General features: G+C 49.4%; 1 protein-coding gene across 2 annotated transcripts in view; it reads right to left on the bottom strand.

Moving 5' to 3' along the window:
* Nucleotides 1-23644, bottom strand: part of EMILIN2 (elastin microfibril interfacer 2) — a 50619-nt gene extending 26975 nt beyond the window's left edge. The window contains exons 1-2 of one of the 2 annotated variants that reach the window (XM_061169973.1): nucleotides 23432-23644; nucleotides 22774-22896 (exon numbers count right to left, since the gene is read on the bottom strand). In XM_061169973.1, the coding sequence (XP_061025956.1) occupies nucleotides 22774-22896; nucleotides 23432-23565 (257 nt within the window). In that variant the 5' untranslated portion in view covers nucleotides 23566-23644. The remainder of the gene's footprint in view (nucleotides 1-22773; nucleotides 22897-23431) is intronic. The other variant, XM_061169972.1, reaches the window with a different exon arrangement.
* Between the last annotated feature and the right edge of the window lie 316 nt (nucleotides 23645-23960).

Raw genomic sequence — 23960 nt, 5'->3', positions numbered from 1 at the left:
GTCTCCTCTAGTCCGGTCCTGCCCCGCTCCTTCCTCCAGCTCTTGCATCCACCTGCCCCCAGCTCCCCTCCCACTAAAGGCTGGAGAAACAGACAACTCAGAAAAACTTGGCCCATGAATCTCATTGGATGTGGACATTGTTCACAAACCGGGCTTTTATTTCACCGACAAACTTATACAATTCGCTGCTTTGTGGAGGTTTTTCCAAGGTAAGTCAGGGCCATTTGGTTTGTGTTTTAGAGAAACATCCCGGGTGGCCTCGCCTCCCATGGCCCCCTGTGTATTCATCTCGGCACCCTCTTTCCCAACACCAGCAAAGGGAGCAGCGAGCCTCTGGAGACCCGCCTCACGCTATTTGTTTTCAGATCCTTTTAAAAAGATGCCCTGGTCCACACGGCTAAAGACAGAAATAAGGAAGCAGAATTGGAACCATTCAAAAATCCCGTTTACGGTACACTTGTGTATCACATAGAGACCCTGGCAACAAGCTGGAAAGTCCTTCAGACCCAGGGCTGGACCTCAGCCCAGAACAGACAGCGACAATCCAGAGCCCCCTGGGCGCTCAGAGGGACCAACCAGGAGTTCACCCCCCAGGGGCCCTCCCTGCTCACAGCACAGAGGCGAGCCGGCTCCTGGCTCACCCTGGCTTCTCTTTCTTTTTTTTTTATTTAATTTTGGCTGTGTTGGGTCTTCGTTTCTGTGCGAGGGCTTTCTCTAGTTGCGGCGAGCGGGGGCCACTCTTCATCGCACTGTGTGGGCCCCTCACCATTGCGGCCTCTCCCGTTGCGGAGCACAGGCTCCAGACGCGCAGGCTCAGCAGTTGTGGCTCACGGGCCCAGTTGCTCCGCGGCATGTGGGATCCTCCCAGACCAGGGCTCGAACCCGTGTCCCCTACACTGGCAGGCAGACTCTCAACCACTGTGCCACCAGGGAAGCCCCCGGCCTCTCTTTCTGACTGGGAATGACAGCTCTCTTGAACCTCGTCACTTTCTCTTCATTTCCAACACCAGCACGAGCGAGCAGCTAGCCCCCTTTTGGGACCGATTCCCAGAAAGAAATGGGCTTTGCATCACGTCCTCAGGGTTGCTGTGTGCTGCTCAGGGGGGAATCGGGGGGCCTGGTGCCAGCCTAGTGACTCCATCAGGCCCCGGCCTTGTGGCAGGTTGGAGTTCAAAGTTACATTCCGGAGAAAATTACAAATGGCTAAATGTAATGGACTTCTGGCATCCTCCCTGAGGGTCCAAACCATGACACCCAAAACCTCACATGCCAGGAACTACCTCACGTGCCAGGACAGGCAAGGCAACCCTTCGGAATTCCAGGAGGGCCCGCCGACAGCACTGCCCCAGCGGGAGTGTCCCAACACCTCACTGACCCGTCTCACCTGGTCTTGTAGGGCAGTGGTTCTCAACCTTGGCCGTGTGTTAGAATTACCAGGGACCTGTGAAAAACTACCCATGCCTGGGTCCTACCCTCAGAGGCTCTGATTCAATCGGTCTGCAGTGCGGCCTGGGTGTGCGGATTTTGAGACGCTTGGGTGGGAGCCTTTTTAAGGAAAACTGATGAGAAAGTCCAATGAGTAGTAAAACAGAAAAGAAGGGCGGGCTGCTCAAGGGGTCAGGGGCAAAGCAGGTGCAAGACCTCCCTTCCTGGTTCTTCATTCTCTCATTCCCGCCACATCCCCCATCAAGGCCCCACTATATACATTATTCCTTTTTCACAAATGAGAAAACAGAGGCTCGTAGAGGTTAAGTGACTTCTCCCAGTTCCAATGATCAGGAAGGGCCTGGACTGGACTTTAAAGCCGTGCGCTCGCCTGTACCCCGCAGGGCCCTCCCAGCGCACAGAAGCAGCCAGTCTCGCTGGCAACTGCCTTCAATTTGAAGCAACCGCACCCACCCAGGCATGTTCCAAAAGGGCCCACAAGCTGGGTGAGAAGGCAGCCTGAGCATCTAATTCGGTCCAGGTCCACACTAGCCCTCAGCCCCCAGCACCCCACCTACCAAAAGCATCCTCTGTGTGGTCCCAGAAACTACAGGAAAAGAAAGAAAAATTCCACTTCATTGTTTTGCAGGCTCAAGCACAGCATAATGCTGGAAAAATGTGTAATCTCAGAAAAACTTGCTTCCTCTGAGCATTTAGGATTGCATGTGAAAACGTGTCTGCTCTGGGGTTTTATCCGTGTGCCGGAAGATAACAGCCCTCATTAAACCCTTCTGGCCGTGGCTGAGCCGGGCCGAGGGGCCCAAACCCCGCAGCTTCGATGCCGAGGGACGAGGAACAACCCCCCACCCCACCCAACCCGGGGGACTTAGCCCCTCACCGCCCAGCCGAGCGCAAGAAAGTTCTTGCTTTTCCAACACACTTCATTCTTTTCGCTGAAGGCAGTGATGACTTTGGAGCTAGCGTATAACTTAGGAAAGCTCCCTGGAGCGCCCTCCTTTCTCTCCGCCCCACCCCCACCCCTCACCCTCCACCCCTACTCCTCACCCCCATCCCTATGTCTCACCCCTCAACCCCACCCCTCCCCTACCCCTCACCCCTACCCCTCACCCCCACCCCTCACCCCTACCCCTCACCCCTACCTCTACTTCTCACCCCTACCCCTACCCCTCACCCTCACCCCCCACCCCTACCCCTACCCCTCACCCTTACCCCTACCCATCACCCCTACCTCTACTTCTCACCCCTACCCCTCACCCCTACCTCTACTTCTCACCCCTACCCCTCACCCCCACCCCTCACCCCTACCCCTACCTCTCACCCCTACCCCTCACCCCTATCGCTCTAGGTTTCCGGTTTCAGTGGACTTCAGGTTGACTGTATCTCCAACCAAGTTTCCAGCCCAGTGTGTGAAAGCAGCGACACCTGGAAGCCACTGGGGGCCACCTGAGCTCACGGCCACATCTCTGTGCACGAGGACACGATCCCTAAGGCACCAGCAGGTCCCCAGGCCTCATTTCAGGGGGGTGAGATGGGGGGAGGCGGGGGTGTCCAGCCCCACAGCCCTACTGGGATATCCTGGCAGAAACCGGGCTGCCACTTCCACGGGGGCAGCCAGGGGGCTCCCCAGAGGATGGGGAGGCACCAGGTAGGACTCCCAGGCCTGCCCCCATGCCCTGGATCCGCGGGACAGTATTCCGGCCAGCAAGCTTTAAAAAAATGCCTAGGCCTTTACCCTCAAAATTCTAATTTCATTGGTCTGGGGTGGGGGGACCCAGGTGTCTGTACCTTTCAAAAACTCCCCACGTAATCGCCAAGCGCAGCCAGAGTTGAGAAGCGCGCCCCAGACCCAGGCAGCAGCCCAAGCGTCACCCCGGGGCCCCTGGGCAGTGGGTGCTTGGAAGATGCTCTGTGGACATTGACTAAATCAGCAAACTGCACCCAGCTGGGGGCGGCCAAGGAAGGGCCCGTAGCCAACAGGACAGAGTCACTGCCCGGCGGGGCTGGAGCCCGGGGGCTGACTGGGCTACAGCCTTGGCCCCCATCCCAGCCTCGGGTCACGTCTGTAACAGCATCATTTCCAGGGGGAGCCCCGATCAGCTGCCTCAGGCACCCCTGGGGGCGGGCAGTGAGCTGCCCCATAGCCCTGTCCACTCTCCCCAACTCTCCCCTCTCCTCCCCTCCTCTGAAGCCCTTTTGGGGGGTGAGACAAGGGCTCACCATTTTTACAAGTTCAGTCACCGTGTCAAGGCACCAGATGGGCCCAGGAGATGCTAATGAGAAGGAAGTTGGAAGAAAAGGACTGGAAGAGTTGAATCAGAGCTCAGGGACCACATGACAAAGTGTCCCTGTTAAAACAGAAAGGGACAAAGTGTGCCTCCATTTGATGTCACCCCCACCAAGACTCCTTCCCACTGGTGGGAGGTGAGACCTCGCCTCACCTGTTTCCATTCACACTTGTATTTGCTCATCCAGAGTTCATCCTCCCCGCCAACCGTGGGGCCCTTGAGGGCAAGAACGCCTGTTGGCTCTGTTCTCTACAACATCCCCACTTTTCAACACAGTGTCTGTCCTATTGTGCTTAATAAATGAGTATTAATCATTAATCAGTAACTGATTGATCAAACAATTAATTAATGACACTAGGCCTACTTTTGACAAGGTTTGGGGGAGTCCAGTGTCCATAATAACAACCCCAGAGCGACCCTCAGGTCTAACCCAGCTGAACCCAGGAGGTTCAGTCCTCCCAGAACCCAGTCGAGCTCCAGGGTCCACAGTCATGTGAACAGGACAAGAATCAAACACCAGAAGGTGAGCCAGCGCTGGGCTTTCCAAGAAGACAGCCATTAACCGGGGGCGGCTGTTTAAATGTAAACTGATTAAAATTAAATAAAATTGAACATCTACTTCCTCAGTCACACTATCCACATTTCATGAGCTTTACAGCCACAGTGACTATGGTATTAAATAAACAAAGTGAATATCTCCAACATCACAGAAAGTTCTGTCGGACAGGACTGGGCGAGAGCGTCGCAAGATTGTCAAGGGAACAGCAATGGGCTCACGTCTATCTGTTCATCTGATTTCTCCTCCCATCTCCCCAGCACTGCAAGTAAAACATTGCTCTGAAACAGGACCATCTAGACAGTGGTTCCACAAGGCAAGGATCTTTTCCCTGCATTTAGTGTTTACCTGTATTTTATTTTAACACTCTGCACAAACTGAAAACCCAGCGGCCCCCTGGGGGCACTCATTTGACTGAGATTTCTCCCAAGAATGGACTTTATAGTAAACTCCTCTCCCTCCTCCAGTCACTGGCTTGCCCCCCAAAACCTGGAGTCAACTCTTGTTGCTTCATTCCGTGTGTGTAGCTCCGCCCAGTATCAATCAGAACGGGACAGAGGATGGAGAAGAGGCGCTTCCCCTCCCTTGTAGGGAGCACCCAGGCCCGGGGAAATAACCACCTCCCCAGGGACAAGGAAAATCCACACGAAAAGGTGAGAAATCATCTCCCAGAATTTCCGAATGCGCACCCAGGGCAGACTTGGGTGTCTGGCATTCAGCTACTGCTCCAAGTTTTCCATAGAGCAGTTCACTCCAGCCATAGCAATTCCATTTTTTGAAAACTGTGGTACAGTAACGTAAGTATGTAAATACACATTACATAAAATGTACCATCTTGGGCTTCCCTGGTGGCACAGTGGTTGGGAGTCTGCCTGCTGGTGCAGGGGACACGGGTTCGAGCCCTGGTCTGGGAGGATCCCACATGCCGCGGAGCGACTGGGCCCGTGAGCCACAACTACTGAGCCTGCGCGTCTGGAGCCTGTGCTCCGCAACAAGAGAGGCCGCGATAGTGAAGAGGCCCGCGCACCGCGATGAAGGGTGGCCCCCGCTTGCCACAACTAGAGAAAGCCCTCGCACAGAAACGAAGACCCAACACAGCCAAAAATAAATATAAAAATTAAAAAAAAAAAATGTACCATCTTAACCATTTTTAACAGTACAGTTCAGTAGCACTAAGTACATTCACAGTGTTGTGCAAACATCACCACCACCCATCTCCATAACTTTTTCATCACCCCAAACTGAAACTCCGCACCCATATTAAACATTAACTCCCCATTCCCCGCCCCAGCCCCTGGGAACCAGCATTCTACTTCCTGTCTCTATGAATCTGACCACTCTAGGGACCTCATATAGGTAGAATCATACAGTATTTGTCCTTTTGTGACTGGCTTATGTCACTTAGCATAATGTCCTTGTAGGCGAGGAAAGGACTTTTCCTGTACCCTCTTAGATTTGTTCCTGGAGTCTGTGAATTAAACTGACAAAAGACAGATTAACAGGAGAAAAAGCCATACAAATGTTATTGGTATGAATATTTTTATGTGCATGGGGGCTTCAGGAAAGAAGTGAAAACTCAAAGTAGCAGTTAGACTCAGAGGCTTATGTACCATTTTAACAAAGGATGATAAAATGTGGAAAAGGAATCAGACAAAGGAAAGAGAGTTAGGGCTTCTAGGGGCAATAAGTTGTGGGAATGCGGGTAGGACACTAATGGGCGATAACAGCTATTTTAGGAAGGTTTGTTTACACAGACTTCTCTCTGTGCTGGCTCTCTGTCTCTGGTGATTAGGGTCACTCCCCTCATCCCGGTATAGGAGAGGCAGGAAACTCACACCCTGCTTTTGGGAATAAATGGGAAGGGCAGAAAGGTCTTGTCTCTGAGGTTTCTCAATGGCCTTCAGCTCAAAATAATCAATATGGAAAAGTGGCATGTTTTGAGGTGGTCTGTCCTGATCCCCTTCATCTCAGGCTCATCCATATTATAGCGTGCATCAAGATTTCCTTTTTAAGGGGACTTCCCTGGTGGCTTAGTGCTTAAGAATCCGCCTGCCAATGCAGGGTACACGGGTTTGAGCCCTGGTCCAGGAAGATCCCACATGCCGCGGAGCAACTAGGCCAGTGTACCACAACTACTGAGCCTGCACTCTAGAGCCCGTAAGCCACAACTACTGAGCCCACGTGCCACAACTACTGAAGCCTGCGCGCCTAGAGCCCGTGCTCCACAACAAGAGAAGACACTGCAATGAGAAGCCCACGCACCACAACGAAGAGTAGCCCCCGCTCACAGCAACTAGAGAAAGCCCGCGTGCAGCAACGAAGACCCAACACAGCCAAAAATAAATGAATAAATTTATTTTAACAAATTTCCTTTTCTACACAGAAATTCACTTTTACAAAGTTTGGTCTCAGTGTTCTAATTTAGAAATTGCTAAGACAGTGGACTGATTTTCTAGGAACTGCTTGTGACAAATGGATTTGCTTTCTCTTTTGTTATCGTTCTACCAATCAATGAATAAATAAGTGAACTTTTTATTGAAGTAACACTTTGCCAAAAGTAAATACAGCAGTGGCTATAAAGTTTGAAACAGAAGGGATTTCAGAACTACATGAAGGAAAAGTGGTTCTGCACCAGCAGAAGAGGCACTTCCATCTGAATCCACTGTGTCTACTGACGATCAAAAAATTGGCCATTTGAGGGGCTTCCCTGGTGGCGCAGTGGTTAAGAATCCACCTGCCAATGCAGGGAACACGGGTTCAAGCCCTGGTCTGGGAAGATCACATGTACCACGGAGCAACTAAGCCCGTGAGCCACAACTACCGAGCCTGTGCTCTAGAGCCCGCGAGCCACAACTACTGAGCCCATGGGACACAACTACTGAGCCCGCATGCCACAACTACTGAGCCCGCGCACTGCAACTACTGAAGCCTGTGCACCTAGAGCCCGTGCTCCGCAACAAGAGAAGCCACTGCAATGAGAAGCCCGCGCACCGCAACAAAGAGTAGCCCCTGCTCGCTGCAACTAGAGAAAGCCTGCGTGCAGCAACGAAGACCCAACGCAGCCAAAAATAAATAAATAAATAAATTTATAAAAAAGAAATTGGCCATTTGAAACCATGTGCAAGACAATCTGAGGAGGTGACTCTGGTCCCCAAGGCTAACTGTCCACATTCTGAAAAAGTCTCCCCCCACGAGAGAGTGAAGAAACCAGATAGCATTCTTCCAGGTTAAAGCTCATCACACACACAAATCACAGTTCTCATCTTATCTTTTTCTGCTACATTGCACATTTTTAATTAGATCCCTGCCTGGAGAAATTAATAATGTGGAAGGAAAGAAATGCTCAATATTTTGCTTGACTCCTTAGGACAAACCATGTAAGTTTTAAAAGTCAGAAGGCTTGGGCAAATATATTTCTGAAATACAAAATGCATCTAATGAATCTCGAAGTCAGATGGATGCGCCCTAATTAAAATCAGATTACAATACAGCTTTGTACATTTCTTCTTTTTTTTTTTCTTTTGGCTGTGCTGGGTCTTCGTTGCTGCGTGCGGGCTTTCTCTAGTTGCGGTGAGTGGGGGCTATTCTTCATTGTGGAGCACAGGCTCTAGGTGCGCGGGCTTCAGTAGTTGCAGCACGTGGGCTCAATAGTTGTGGCACACAGGCTCAGTAGTTGTGGCTTGCGGGCTCTAGAGCACGGGCTCAGTAGTTGTGGCTCATGGGCTTAATTGCCCCGCGGCATGTGGGATCTTCCCGGACCAGGGATCGAACCCATGTCCGCTGCATTGGCAGGCGGATTCTTAACCACTGGACCACCAGGGAAGTCCCTGCTTTGTACATTTCTTAAATCACAGACCCTAGACCAAGGCAATGTGCTCAAAATGAAAGAGTACGTATAGCAGATTGTCTGTTTCCCCGTACAAAGGAGATACTTGCTGGAGAAACCACAATTGTAAGCTGTTTCTTTTTCCATTTCTTCTTGAATTAATTTCCTTCCGTACTTAGAGTGGCAAGTTAGATTCCAAACCCTAAAATCCTCTTTACTTCTCAGCCGTTTTCTGTGATCATACAGCATAATGAGTAGAATAAGTTTTCCCCACGACGGATCACCCTCCTTAACCCTGAGGACAGAAAAAATTCTACAGTCCTGAAAGAAAGGTGATTGGAGGAAAGCCCAGCGGCTCAACTGAGAGGCTGTCCCAACTCGGCTGCAACAGACAGTGAAGTGTCGTTTTCAGATTTACCATAAGAGCGGCCGGTACCTTCCTTCGGAGCAAACTTGCATTGCTAAAAATGACATCATCTCCAAGCGCGGGGCGCGCCCAGCAGCATGAAATACAGTTTACGCGTATGTGCCGTGGAGTCCGCATTCTTAGTTTTAACTTCCTCACTTGGGGAAATACATGACAGAGCTCAAGTCTGCAGTGGGGGAAGGGCGAGCGAGCGCAGAGGCCTCCAGGGCCCGAGCACCACCCCGGCTTTCTGGCGGCTGAATAATCCAACACTAACGAAGGCCCACGTTCCCCTAACAATTCTTTTGGGGAAAGGCCATCGCCGCTGCAGGCTGCTTTCCCCCACTCCATTGTACAGGATTCCATTTCTCGAACTCACATCCCATCTCCTCATTCTCGGAGTCAGGATCACAGAGCTCCCTCCGCCCCAGTCGCGCCCGGATGCGCTCATTCCCCATGTTCCCACGGTGCGGCCCGGAAAACAGCTGCGGCCTCAGCCTTTGGCGTGATGCTCACCCCAAGGGTGACTTTCTGTGGTTCGGGAATCCAAATCTTTCTTCTCAGAGCCGCTGAATAACTCTTTTGATCAGTTCCTCTTTTTTTAAGAGGAAAAATGATTTCCTCAAATTCTCCTACAGAAGTCACAATAATTTCGAATGCCCTTTTCCTGTGTGTCCCCTGCCTCGGTTTGCAAAATTCCTCCCCCCTCAGGGTCCAGTCACTCTGTGCTTTCTCTTCTCTCTCAACTTCCATATTTGCCAGTCACCCTTCAGCTTGCAGCTGCCCACCCGGCATTCTCAGTACAAGCGACCCTCCGGATCGGCGGTTCCGCATCTGCAGGTTCAACCCATAGCAGATTGAAAATATTCACGCAAAAAAAAAAATTCTGGAAAGTTCCAAAAAGCAAAACGAATTTGTCATGCACCCAGCAACTATGTATTTATATAGCGTTTACATTGTATTGAGTATTATAAGTTATCCAGAGGTGATTTAAAGTATACAGGAGGATGTGCATAAGTTATATGCAAATATGCCATTTTATATAAGGGACTTGAGCATCCGTGGATTTTAGTATCCATGGGAGGTCCTGGAACCAATCCCCTATGGAGCCCAAGGGACGACTGTACTGCTTTTCCATACAAAAAGGGAACTGGCTATGATACCCCATCTGTAATCAATTTTGGACCTTTGGATGGTGACCACGGATGGTGGCAAGCTCTTAAACAGGCCTCACCTGGAACTTGGTGGGCTTAGAAAATCCTAAGACAGTAGGAGTTTCTCTGCAGATATAAAAACAACATTTTCTTCCTTTGGGCCAATTCATTCTCATTCAAAAAAAAAAAAATCTGGGAATTGAAAACACAGGAACACACATTTCTTTTCTAATTTATATCACACTGGGGGAAAAAAGGACCAAAATGTTATAACGTAGTTTCATATTTCTCACATTGTCCAGGCGAGCCCAGTATTACTTTATGTCTTTTAAATCCACACTTAACAAAGTAGAGACATTTACATTCGCCAGCCCTCTGCATAGAAGGAGCATGGTTTTTCTTTGGAAGATGCTACCACAACCCAGCCCACCTCCAGGCCTGAAGGTGTAGACAAGGAGAGGGGGAGGGACAAGATAAAAAGAAGAATTTTGCTTCTTTGCTTTTAAATAGAAAGGGGTGATGGAGGCCGTAGACTACCACTACGTGGTAGTGTATATATGTCCATGCCACTCTCTCACTTCGTCCCAGCTTACCCTTCCCCCTCCCCGTGTCCTCAAGTCCATTCTCTACGTCTGCATCTTTATTCCTGTCCTTCCCCTAGGTTCTTCAGAACCTTTTTTTTTTTTTTAGATTCCATATATATGTGTTAGCATACGGTATTTGTTTTTCTCTTTCTGACTTACTTAACTCTGTATGACAGACTCTAGGTCCATCCACCTCACTACAAATAACTCAATTTCGTTTCTTTTTATGGCTGAGTAATATTCCATTGTATATATGTGCCACATCTTCTTTATCCATTCATCTGTCTATGGACACTTAGGTTGCTTCCATGTCCTGGCTGTTGTAAATAGAGCTGCAACGAACATTGTGGTACATGACTCTTTTTGAATTATGGCTTTCTCAGGGTATATGCCCAGTACTGGGATTGCTGGGTCGTATGATAGTTCTGTTTTTCAAAATGCACTTCTATCTTTGGTCACTGTATCCTCCCAATTATACCAAGCCATTTTTTAGAGCTGTGTAACATGAACCCTCCCAAAATCAAAGCTGTATCATACTTCACCCAGAGAATCAATGTACGCTTACACCTTGGTAAAAAAGCTTTCCAAGGTCACAATGAGATGACCAGTTCAGGACTCTAAACGACAATGTACATCATTACTTTGCTCGATTTAACTGGAGTCTATCATATCACAAATCCTCATTTTAGCTGCAAGCCACTGTATTTTCATTCATCATGAACAATCATTTCAAAGACTATCCGTATGTCACAATTTCCATTTTAAAAACACAGCCACGGACAGTTGTTCAAACTTATGGTCTCCGGGTCTGAAACCTGAAAACCAAACTCAGCACATATGAGTCTTAACAATGGGAGGAAAAACAAGCTAAAACCTTTCTCTCCCAAGAATGAACGCTAATGCAAACTATGGGCTCTGGGTGATGATGTGTCAGTGTAGGTTCATCAGCTGTAAGAAATGCACCACACTGGTGGGGAATGTCGATAGTGTGGGAAGCTGTGCATGTGTGCGGACAGGGGACAGAAATCTCTGTACCTTCCCCTTGGTTTGCTGTGAACCTTAAACTACTCCAAAAAAATATAGTCTTAATAAAAAAAAATTCACATGCTTTCTCTTTCATCCATTCATTCAGTAAACATCCTTTGGGTGCCCACCAGGACCACACTATGGCTTTCCTTGGGCCACCAGTATCTACTATGGAACAATCGTACTTAGCTGGAGCCCATATACTCCTATTATCCATAATAGTCACTGTTCTAGTGCCAACTCAGCCAAAGACCAGTTACATCAGACAGGACATATATAATTATTTTTACCATAAGGCAAAAATCTGCAATAAGACTAAAACTATGGGCTGCTTCTATAAGAATAGACCCAATTGTCCACATGCAGGATTAGAGTTGATTCCGGATCATCAAATGTGGTGAATAATGAGGTCCTGATCGTTCTGTGGATAAAGGCAATCATGCCATAACCTCCAAACAACAGTCCATGAACGAATTCACCTTCTTTCACAAGGTATGGTCCTTTTTATCCACACTGTTGACAACAGACTGACAGATGCTCAGAGACCCCAAATCTCAGCAGTGCTACTGTGTGTGAAGCACAGTGAAGTGGTCACCAGGCCGTTCCAACTTGGTCACTGCTCATCCCTCCACAGCCAGACCCACTTCTCCCGCCACATCTGCCTCAGCGCCGCCCACCAGGGACCCTGGCCAGGCTCCCGACAGGGCCCCTCCTGCTGTCCCCCAGACCCATCCATCCTCTCCCCTCTCAAACCCATTTTGCACAAATTGCCAGATTAACATTCGGAAGCTCTGCTGGTGTCCCTGATCTAAAACCTTCCATGACTCCCCTTTGCCTAAACGATAAAGCCCAAACTCCCAACCCTGGGTTATGGCTTGAATTCTCTGTCGCCCCCAAAATATGTTGGAGTCCGAATCCCAGTACCTGGGAATGTGGCCTTATTTGGAGGTAGGGTCTTCTAGGGGTAAGCAAGTTACCATGAGAACATCTGGGTGGGCCTTACCCCTCATAAATAAGGGGAATTTGGACAGAGACATACAGGGAGACGATGACCATCTACAAGCCAAGGGGACAGGCCGGGAACAGACGCCCCTGCACAGCCCTCAGAGGGACCAGCCCTGCGGACAACGAGACTTACTCCTCCCTTCACCCCCTCCTCCAGGCCCTGGCTAACGTCCTCTCTTGGCCTCTGCTGGTATCCTCTCCCATATGCATATATTTTCAACTGGAAGCTACCTTCAAAGCCCTGCTAGGATGTCACCACCTACAAGCAAGTTCTCAGATTCCTCCTGGCTGGAAACAGTTTCCTCCACCTCTAAACATCCTCAGCAGTTTGTGCTTCTCTCATTGCCATTCTCTTGCCTACCTTTTACTTTGTAATTATTTCTGTTTATGTCTCATTTCACCTACTGGACATGAACTGCTGGAGGGCAAGAGAGAGGTCAGGTTCCTTGCTGTGTCCCCATGGGGCCTAGTCCTGGGCCAGACAAAGGCCGTGTCCAAAAATATTTGTTTAATGAAACCAAGGAACCAAGACTCTTCAAATAGTAAGTCTACTTTAACCCTACTGAGCTTTGTGCCAATTCGAAATGGTGTACGCTAATTACGCAGCCTCAGTCCAACACTTCCCGGGGCGAAAATGTGCAATGTGTTTTTCTTACTCCATTATGTTTTATCCAGCGTTCTACATCTGTTAGGTATTTACCATCTCAATGGGTCTTTGGAAAAATCAGAGCAGTAACCTTACTATCAATATAAATGAGTTTCCACACTGTATTTCACCAGGAGTCCTCAGCTATAAAACAACTGTATACAAATGGTGGTGGACACATACAAAGGAATCCTACTCAACAATAAAAAGTAATCAGCTATCGTTCCATAGTACAACACGGATGTACCTTAACATAACCATGCTGAATGAAAAAACCTAACGTGATACTACAGACTGTATGACTCGACATAAATCTCTAGAAAATGCAAACTCATCTGCAGTGATGGAAAACAGATCATCAGTTACCTGAGGAGGGAATGTGTGTGGGCAGCTGGAGGAAAGGATTACAAAGGGGTGTGAGGACATTCTTGGGGGTGATGGAGATGCTCCATATCCTGGTGTGATGTTGGTTTCACAGGTACAGACACATGTTAAATTATACAACTTTCAATATGTACAGTTTATGTAAATTATACCTCCATAAAGCTGTTTTATATATATATATATGTACTTTTTGTATATAATGTACGTATTTTATATATAAACATATTTTGTATATAACATACACCTTATATATATATATTTTTATGCATTCAGGTACTTTAAAATCTCATCAGGGACTTCCCTGGTGGCACAGTGGTTGAGAATCCGCCTGCCAATGCAGGAGACACAGGTTTGAGCCCTGGTCAGGGAAGATCCCTCATGCCGCGGAGCAACTAAGCCCGTGAGCCACAACTACTGAGCCTGCGCTCTAAAGCCCATGAGCCACAACTACTGAGCCCGTGTGCCACAACTACTGAAGCCCGCGCACCTAGAGTTTGTGCTCCCAACAAGAGAAGCCACCGCAATGTGAAGCCTGCGCACCACAACGAAGAGTAGCCCCCGCTCACTGCAACCAGAGAAAAGCCTGCGCGCACAGCAATGAAGACCCAACGCAGCCAAAAATAAATAAATAAATAAAATAAATTAAAAAAGAAAAACAAATCTCATCAGAATTGCAAAAGCAAAGTGCTAGATAGTCTTGACTATATGATTATATATCTCAGTGAAGACAAAACCCAAACCAGCATTAAGTCTTTTTCAGAGTTTCAAAATGAGGATTTAACTCAAGTTTTGTTGTTTTGGGTTTTTTTAATGTATCAGATTACTGTTCAGACACACAACCAATTGTTTTATCTACTGGGAACTCAGGCCTAATATTTATTTTTGTACTTTTGAAGGTATGGACCAATGATTAAGGAAAATAGAACAGAATTTTCCTTTTTATAGCCACCTTGAAATTGCCATTTTGTGTAAAATAACACAAAACATCAAAGATGTAGATGAACATTTTAGACATATGACAAAGAGTGACTCCTCACCGGGATGGTTATTTCCCACTGTCGATTCTGCTAAGGAGGGCTTAGAGGGCGCCTTGCAAATTGGTTCAGGAAACAAGCCATGAATGGTATTTCTGCCTTCCCTCCCTCCTGCACCGTCAGTGAGCAGGGAATCTGGGTTACATCTTGCTAGTTGTTTTCTGCAGTGATGCAACAGAACGACTCCCAGATACCTTGAGAGTGGCCAGAAGATGATGCAACATGTTGGGATGAGATCAGGCACATCGTTTATCACGACGGAGCCAGGGCCCTGACGCTGTACTGTGGTCCTGGAAAGCTGCTGCCCGAGCAGACAGCAGCTGGGGAATCTCCAAGGTGGGCCACCTGATGTATAAACCAGGCCTGAGCACCATCAGGGCCGCGGCCGGCCTAGAGATTCTGTAATGTTCGAAATATCCAGAAAGGCTCGCGATGCCTCCCTGCGCAAGGCCGTCATCCCCCCAGCATGTGAGAGCTCTTGGGGTTGAAACCAACAAGAGCCAGAGAATCACTTTATTGGTGAAAAGATCTCTAGTGAAGGGCTGGATTGTGAAACTCGTCCCCGCCCTGAGCTCTGTTGCAATCACCACCACAGCTTTCGGGCTCCGCTTTCAAGATACACAGAAAAGCTTCAGTTAGCAGAACACAAGTGGCATTTTCACCACCATGGTTTAGGAAAAAAAAAAAAAAATCTAGGTCCTTCTCTCATGATCCTTTAACAGCATCCGGGCTGGGCAGATGCAGGGAAGCAGCTTTAAGCAAGAGGGAAATCTCTAGTACCTCGTAATGGACTGTAAGCAAATCTCAGAAAAGATGATCTAGTAAGCCCACACATTCAGCAGACCCTAACAATCACAACTGTGGCTAAAGATGGGAGAAGTCAGGGAAAAGCTGAGAAGTCTCACGGCAAATTCCCTTTCATCGAAAGATCAGCTTGAGAAGACTTCATCTAAATTACTTGTCTCAAATTTCTTTGAACCAAATGCTCAGCAAAATACACTGTCCTGAAAGGCTGATGCTGCAAAGAATAATTTTTAGGCATATTCCTTAATCTTCTAATATATTTTTAGGAAAAAAAAAAAAAAAAAAGAGCAGCTGGGTCCTGACACACCCAGAAAAGTTTGCTTCCACAGCATTTTCAAACCAGGAATTTGGTTAGTTTGAAACCTCCCTACTTTTTTTCAGCACCCATCACCACTTTAAAACAGGAAGGAGGGCTTCCCTGGTGGCGCAGTGGTTGAGAGTCTGCCTGCCAATGCAGGGGACACGGGTTCGAGCCCTGGTCTGGGAAGATCCCACATGCCGCGGAGCAACTGGGCCCGTGAGCCACAGTTACTGAGCCTACGCGTCTGGAGCCTGTGCTCCGCAGCAAGAGAGGCCGCGATAGTGAGAGGCCCGCGCACCGCGATGAGGAGTGGCTCCAGCTTGCCACAACTAGAGAAAGCCCTCGCACTGAAAAACGAAGACCCAACACAGCCATAAATAAATAAATAAATAAATTTTTTTTAAAAATGACTAAAACAGGAAGGAAAGAAGAAAACTTATTGGTGAGCTTCGTTTTAATCATTTCATTATTTTTTCTCCAGTGTGAACTGCTGTCATACTGAAAACTACTCTGTTCCTCTCTTGGTCCTCGCAGGAAAATCATTCACCAGGCAAAGTCACGCTCATGTCGTTTTATCAAGTGGGTCATTGTTATTTTTAAGGCCAGAAAACTGCTTCATCAAGCACAGAAGCAGTTAATTCTGAGTAGTGAAACAGTCATGTAACCAACAATAAATCAGAACATTTGGGTGACAGTCTGGAAGTAATCTGAACACTGGCGGTCTGTCAGTTTTCGGTTTTAAAAAACAGTATGTAAGACACTGTGTAACTGTCATACACAGTACCTGCCTCATTATTCACACTCAGTAAACATGAGTAACATCTTAATGTTCCCAGAACAAGGAAGAGGAGTTTTTCCAAGAGCAAAGAATTAAAACAGCTGTTCTTGGCTGGATGCAAGATGGCCTGGGCCTCAGCAAAGGCATCCTTGAACACCCAGCTGACCTCGCTCTACGGCCCCGCCATGGACACCCAAACACCTGCAGAACCAGGAACCAAGGTTCCCACGGCAACCAGAGCACTTATTTAAATCGACCGTAACCACTTACGTGCTTTCCCCCAAAGAAACTCTACGACTGGCTCTGCTTCCAAAGCAACCTCTGAGTTTAACTTCACATTGAAAAGTCGATTTCAATCATTTCATTTTCTTAATTATTATCTTAGGTCACTGAATTTATTTCATTCTTAAGCACCTCAGCCGTTCTCTAACTTGGTAGGAAAGTCAAAGCCTTCAAAGAGGAGACCACCCGAGAAGCAACAAATCCAAACAATGAGAACAAGGAGTGTTCGGTAGACATGGCTGGTGAGCGTACCTTACAGCTCTGTCACCTCCCCCGTAATGTAGAGATGAGGAAAACACACCTCAGAGAGGCTGAGTGACTAGCCTAAAGTCACACAGCTCGGCGGTGGTAGAGGTCAGGCCAGAAGCCGCATTTTCTATCTCCTCTTCCAGAACACATTGGCCACACCAGCCAGCCTCGAGGGACTACCTCAGGGGACACCTGCCCCCTGACCTTCCCCCGCCATCTCCCCTTTTCTCGCTGTCTCAGAACTTTAATTCAATGACCAAGTGCCAAAGTGGTGGAATCACAGATCGTTGGAGGAAGATCAGTTAATGGGAATAACAGGAGGTTTCACAAAAACAAACTCTTTTCCTTAAGACCATAACCTCTATGTGAATCCTATTCATTCTTCTCCAAGATAAGAAAGCTAGAAAGTATAGCCCATAAGCATAAAGTTCTTTTTCCAAGACCTCAATCTCTGCCCTACCTAATCTCCTGGCTGAGCTTGTGATGAGAATAAAATAATGAACGTGAAAATGTTCTGAAAACACCAAAGGGCTCTACAAACACAGCATCTTATCTACTGGGACCCTAGGAAAAGGAAAAGAGCAAAAAAAGCAAAAGAGCAAAGCAACTTGAAAGGAAGGTCTGAGGAGCCTAGGGAAGCAGCAAAGGCTGGTAAGGACAGGGACCCGAAGAGGTGGAGGCAGCGGGGCCCGTGAGCAGCTCTAGGTGCCTCTGTGCAGGTGCTGCTTCCCCAGGGCTTGATTTGGGGTCCCTCAGTACCAGGGAGCAAGGCTCGTCACAGCCAACGAATCACAAGATGTTGGCTAAAAAACAGAAGGAAGAAACACTCTCTCAAAGCTATACACACAAGAGGCACATTTTGAATTGAAAGGAATTCTATTTCTGGAGACATAAAAAACGTAGAATTGGCTCTAGAAGATGTTAGCCCTCATTTTTTCCCCCCCAGTCTCAAGTGTTTTTCTCTTTTTAAAGCTTTTCCTGGCTGAGATTGCTCCCTAATAGAAAACGTTTCTTCCAAATGAATGACCATCTGCTCCCCCTAGAATCTAAGGATGAGAGGAGTTTTGGAAACTCGGCACTCAGAACTCACACCTGCTGCAAATTCACAAATTCTCCCTCTGCGTTATCACAGCAGCACAGGCTTCTCTAGTCGGCCTCACCCAGCTCCCCCGCCTGACTGATGAGATTTTTTTTTTTTTTAAGAGCTATTAGGAAAAATTTCACCAAGATTCTACACACCCAAGAAAGGGGGTGGGGGCCGGGCTGGGTGGATGCTGATAAACCCCAGTGAGTTTGCAGTATCAGAGGGAAGTGAATACAGGGGAATAACCCTGCCTTACATTTGGCGTCCTCCGTGTTCTTACCATCGAGGCAGCTGCTCTGCACACTGGACGCCCCCAAATGCCTCAAATACTAACAGCAGTCAGCTAGACCAAGCTGAGTGGGAGGTTTGGAACTATCTGGAATTACGGCCATGAGGCATGAATGATGCATGAAAGGAACAATGCCTAGTCCAGGAAGAAGAAAGACAGTGCTGTTTTCCACCAGCGGTGCACCCAAGCATGGCCAGCCCACGTGGAGGGGGGCTCTAAGGGAGCTCAGGCCCTCACCTCCCCCTCCCATCGCACCAGGGCTGTCAGTGCCACAGCATCACACATGGTCACTCGCACACGTGCGTGCGCACGCGCACACACACGCCCCCCTCGGGCCGCTCATCACAGGGTGTGCCTTTAGACAGCAAGGGGGTGCAGGGGTGTGGGGTGGGAAGAGCCTAAGGCTTAGAAATAACAGACCTGGATTTGGGTCCAGGCTCTGCTACTTCCTGACTACATGCCCTCCTGTAAAATGGGGATAATGCCCTGGGGTTGCTGTAAAGATGGAAGATAATGAAAATAAAGGGACTCATCACGTTATAAGGATGTGCTCTGGGGAGAGATTCTCACCAAGTCAGCCCTGGACACTGTATCAATCCTCCCAAGAATGTCAACCTGCCCAATTCCCACCCCACAGAAAGAATTCTAAGTCGCCCACATCCCCATGTCTCCCAAAACGTGTCCCTAAAACCAGCCCACGACCAAGACAGACCATCTCCATGCTCAGGTGCCGCTGCGGAGACCCCAGACTCAGGTGTGGATCCCCAGGGACCATCCCAAGTGCTACGTGGTGGGTGTGTGTGGGGGGCAGTGTGACAGTAACAGTCTACCAAATGGGCGGAACTGCCAGAGGTGTTTTGTTTTTTTTTTACAATGAATCAGAAAAACTCTTCAATGCAATGAAATTTTAAAAGATTTATGCCTTTCTTAACATGGAAGTGTAAAGTGAAACAATGATCTCAGAGGGAGAAAAAATCCTTAGACCCATCTTAAGAATTAGGAGTAAATGGTAAATCACGACCCAACTTTATGCTACTTTAGAGTCTACAGCAGCTGCCCTTCCTCCTCAGCGGATAATTATCACCAGATAATTCCCCTTATCTCCTCTTCAGGTCCGATCAGCCACACTTAGGAATTAGCTGAGGGAAGACAAAGCGGTGTCTGTTGACACAATCCTGTGCCTTGGGGATCCAGACCGCTCCTCACATCTAGTGCGCAAGAGACACAGACCGACAGAGAGAGCCCTAATTTTTAATTCCTAGTGACAGAAAAGTCTTCGTAAGAATTAAGAATTCTCTGCACACAAGAATGGTATCACTACCTCACAAGCATCAGGACACGAGCTTTGAATGGTTTTTCCGGAAGCATACTTTTTTTTTTTTTTTTAAGATTTATTGATTGATTGATTGCTATGTTGGGTCTTCGTTTCTGTGCTAAGGGTTTCTCTAGTTGCGGCAAGCGGGGGCCACTGTTCATCGCGATGCACGGGCCTCTCACTATCATGGCCTCTCTTGTTGCGGAGCACAGGCTCCAGACGTGCAGGCTCAGTAGTTGTGGCTCACGGGCCTAGTTGCTCCGCGGCATGTGGGATCTTCCCAGACCAGGTCTCGAACCCGTGTCCCCTGCATTGGCAGGCAGATTCTCAACCACTGCACCACCAGGGAAGCCCCGGAAGCATACTTTTAACTCCATCCCCCGGTTCCAAGTTTCAAGGTGGTGGCTCAGCCGGGGGGCACAGGTGTGGCTTCCCCAATGCCTCAAGCTCCACCACTCCAGCCTCCCTAATAGCATCCTTTAAACAACCAGCCTAACAACCCAAACAAAGAAAGCAAATCGGCCAGTGTTTTCATAAAATAAGAAACTGCACAGCATGGTGGACGGTGTGAAAAATGATGTGGTCCACTGCATCCTCCCAAATGACCCCCGGAAAAGAGAGTAAAGCACACGGGAGAGTAAAGCACATGCTTGCACACAGACCAATGGTGCTCACTTCACTTTTATATGGGAATTGCCTTCCATGAAAGAAGGTGGAAATGTTCCTAGTAGTTGAGTAGTGTGCTAGCGACAGAAGGCACACACTCAAACACACACACATACACACTCTCTCTCTCTCTCTGTGTCTGTCTGTCTGTCTCTCTCTATTGTTACAGGGACAGAGGTCGGTCCACAAAGCCCAGGTTTGGAGGCAGCTCAGCCACTCACCTGTCATGCGACCACAGGAAAGTCAGGGAACTTCTTGCCTTGTTTATTCATTGGTAAAATGCGGACAGTGGTATTCATCTTGAAGGGATGTTGCAAGAATTAAACTAACATATGGAATGAACAGCCCTAACGCAGTGCCTGACACACAGAAGGTTCTTTACGGCTTCAGGAAAGTGATTACTCAAAATGTCCACAAATCACACAGAAACCCTCTCTGCTCCCAGTTTCATATGACGACACCCAAATTCACAGTCTGGAATCTAAGTCTCTCCATATATGCAAACAGAGCATCGTCTAAACCTTCTGGAAGCATACCCGTGCTAGGTCCCCACAGCCCATGGCGGCGGAGCGCCCAACGCCTCGCCAGGCTCAGAAGTTCTCCTCTTGTTGCAGGACTTCCCCATTGAACCCCTCGTTTCCCTGCCGATTTCCCCTCAGTCTCAGAGCATATTCAGTCTCTCCCTTTGGCTTTTTCACTTCTGTCCTAAAACATGCCGAGTTTTCTAATTCTTCACCTGCTCAACTCCCTTTTTCCACCAAAACCTTTGCAACACATTTGATTCCTAGTAAAGGGGTTTCCTCACGACCCACGCCCTGAATCTCACACAAGTTACAAGGCCTATACTCCCCGCTGACCTGAAATTGTCTCCTTCTGCATGAGCAAATCTTCCTGCTGCCTAAAAGCCCTGGCCTTTCTGGACCCCTCAGCCTTCTGGGCTTCTCCCCCCGGGGTCTCTAAGATGGAGCTCCCTCCTCTGAAGTCTTGGCTTTGCTCTCTCTCCTCTCCTGGCTTCTCTTCCTCCGTTCCCTCCACCGCCCCTAACAACTCAGCTCTGCTCCGACTCTGTGAAGTCCTCACGGGCTCCTACCTGCTCCTCCCAGACACTCGACTGTCACCAGCGGCTAAACTTCACTCCTCACTCAAGCATCTTGCCAGCCTCCAGGCCTGCACGTCCCACACCCGGAAAGGATCCCTCAGTAACTCCAGGCTGAGTTTCCCAAGAGCCTTCACTTCCACAGGTCTCAGGTTCTAAGGATCAAATAATGAAAACCTGACAACACCTGTGAATTGAGAGGAGTTACTCAGGCTCCTGGACTCATCAGAAACACCTGGGAAATTCCGTGTTAAATGCCCGTTCCAGCCAGAGACACAGGCAGTATGACAGCCCTGCGCCCTCTGACAGGTTACACAACTCAATGTGACAGACAGCAATTCAATTTCGACCTCATGCTCTGCGTAGAGCAAGTGGGGAATCTCTTCTAAGTTTCTGTTTGTTTTGTTGGGGGGGGGTTGTTTGTTTGTTTTTGCTTAACAGGAATTATCCCTTCCCCGATTCAGTTCTCATCCCAGCCCATGTGCAATGATCCAGGGACCACTACCACCTCATAGGCCTGAAGGCTCATCTACGGCCTTCTGGAATAAGGTTTCCTGCAGCACAAGTTCCAGTCTGTCCCTCTGCTTTGCCAAAGACAGATCCGCCTACTGGCTATTCTTTGCTGTAAAGACAACTGTGCTCTAAGACAAACAGTTTATTCTTAGGGGAAAACAATTAATTTCAACCATCACATGCGTTCCCCAACAGCCATTGATTCACATGGCAGATTCCTCCTCTGGCAGATATCAGCTCATCCTCTGATATCTGGCTTCCACAAAGACACAAAGACTTGCCAGATGACAACTGAATGAACGTGATGTATGTAACAAAATCTGTACTCTGTCAACGTGATGTATGTAACAAAATCTGTACTCTGTTGCTTCGCTTACTCTTTTTTTTTTTTTTTTTTTAAGACAGTGAAACCTTTATAAGGAAAAAGATTAATTCTTCCCCTGGTCTTTAAGGACCATTCTCTCCTGACAACCACTTAGCTGAATCCCCCAAATCTAACTTGAAAAAACAACAAATCGCACACTTTCAAGCAAGTTGTTCCTGGGGACTTCAGAAATCTACAACACCTACAACTGAAGAGGTCAGTTTTATGGGGACATTTGGACAAAACTCGCCTGTTCTAGAACACTGGCTAGAGCAAACCTCTCAGCTAATACTACATGTAAGTTTTTAGCAGTATACATTTTGGAATCTTCTCTGTGCCCCAGAACACACAATATGGATCTAATTAGGTCCAGCTGCCTTATGTTACTAATAAAATTGAAAGAAAAAGAGAGAGAGAAGTGGGGGTCGGTGGCTTTGTTCGTCCCCTCCTATGCCCGGCGATCGCCAGGCGGGCGCATCCTCAACGCTGACTCCAGGCAACACACGCTCCTTAAATACCCCAGCGAGCCTGGTACCCTGCTCAGCGCTCAAACTTTTCAGCTGCTGAGTTTTCACCCGCTGGAAGAGATTTACTGAGCGGCTGGAGCCCAGCGCTCTGACCCCACCCCCGCGGCCCGGGTCCCGGCGCGCCCCGCCCGCCCCTCGGCTCCCGGGACTTACACGAGCGCGGACGGACAGGGCATCTGGTTCCAGGCACAGTTGTACTGAGCCTGAATAAAACTCTCACTTCCTTCCAGCACCGAGCAGCTCACGTTCTTGTTCACGATGTAGGCGCACCAGTTCCTGGGGTGGAGAGAGAGGGAGAAGGGCACGGTATAAACCGGGAGAACAATGAGGCTGGGGGAGAGGGGACAAGCCGACCCGGCGGCTGACCGCGCGAGGGTCGGGGAGCCCGTCGTCCCCGCGGAGGCGGGAGCTCGACCAGCAGACGTTCGGACGGTGCGCGGGTGCGCCTTTGGAGAGAGTGTACCTTTATCCCACAAAAGACAGACGGGAAGAGCCCCCACGGTCCCAGGGGCCCCAGTAATTCCCGGGGGGAGTTTCCTGATCGCCCTGCTCTGCGGGACACTCCCTGCGCCCCACGGCCCCGGAGGCAGCACTGCTGGAGGCGAGGGCGAGGTCGCCCGGGACGCCCCGCGCCGGCCACGGAGCGCGCGGCCACCGCGGAAGAGGCGCCGCCCCGGCAGCCCGAGGGGAACCCCGGCTGCGGCTCCTCGCCTCGGCAGGGCAGCTTCGGGGCCGGCGGCCGGTCGGGGAAGGGCAGGCGGGGGCCCACGGCTCTGGGCCGTCCTGGGGCAAGGAGAGGCCGCGCACTTACTTGTTCCTGGCGCTGGGCCGCGCGGGGTGCCTGGGCTGAGGGCCGGCGTGGCACAGCCCTGCGCCGCCCAGGGCCAGCAGCGCCAGCGCCCAGAGCCAGGGCGCGCGGGGCCGGGGTCGTGTCCGCTGCCACATTCTGTGCGCGGCGGGCGCGACCCGCCGGCCGGATCCGGAGCGCGGGTCGGGCGAGCGCCGGGAGGCTGCGGGCTGCCCGGGCGCGGCCGAAGGCAGGAGGCTCGGGCGCTGCGCGGCGCCCCCACCCGCGCTCCGCGGCCGCCCCCTGCGGCTTCTCGCTCCCACTTCTCCTTTTCCGCCCCGTTCGCCCGCGCTTCTCCCCCTCAGTGACGCACAGGTCCCCCCGGGTGCCGCCCTCTTTATTTCACTTCCCTCTCCGGAACGTGACTCTCGCTCAACCACGTCTGTCTCCAGTCCTCTTGCTTCTCGGCAGGGGGTTGGGGGGGTGAAAGGGCTGTAGGGTTTGGGAGAAGGGTCTCTGTTACAGAATTTCCAATTACTCATTCCTTTGGTCT

This window comes from Eubalaena glacialis, chromosome 15 (genome assembly GCF_028564815.1).
Source record: "Eubalaena glacialis isolate mEubGla1 chromosome 15, mEubGla1.1.hap2.+ XY, whole genome shotgun sequence".
Taxonomy (NCBI): Eukaryota; Metazoa; Chordata; class Mammalia; order Artiodactyla; family Balaenidae; genus Eubalaena; species Eubalaena glacialis.
Note: the sequence above shows the minus strand (reverse complement) of the source record. Positions and strands in the feature narration are given on the sequence as shown.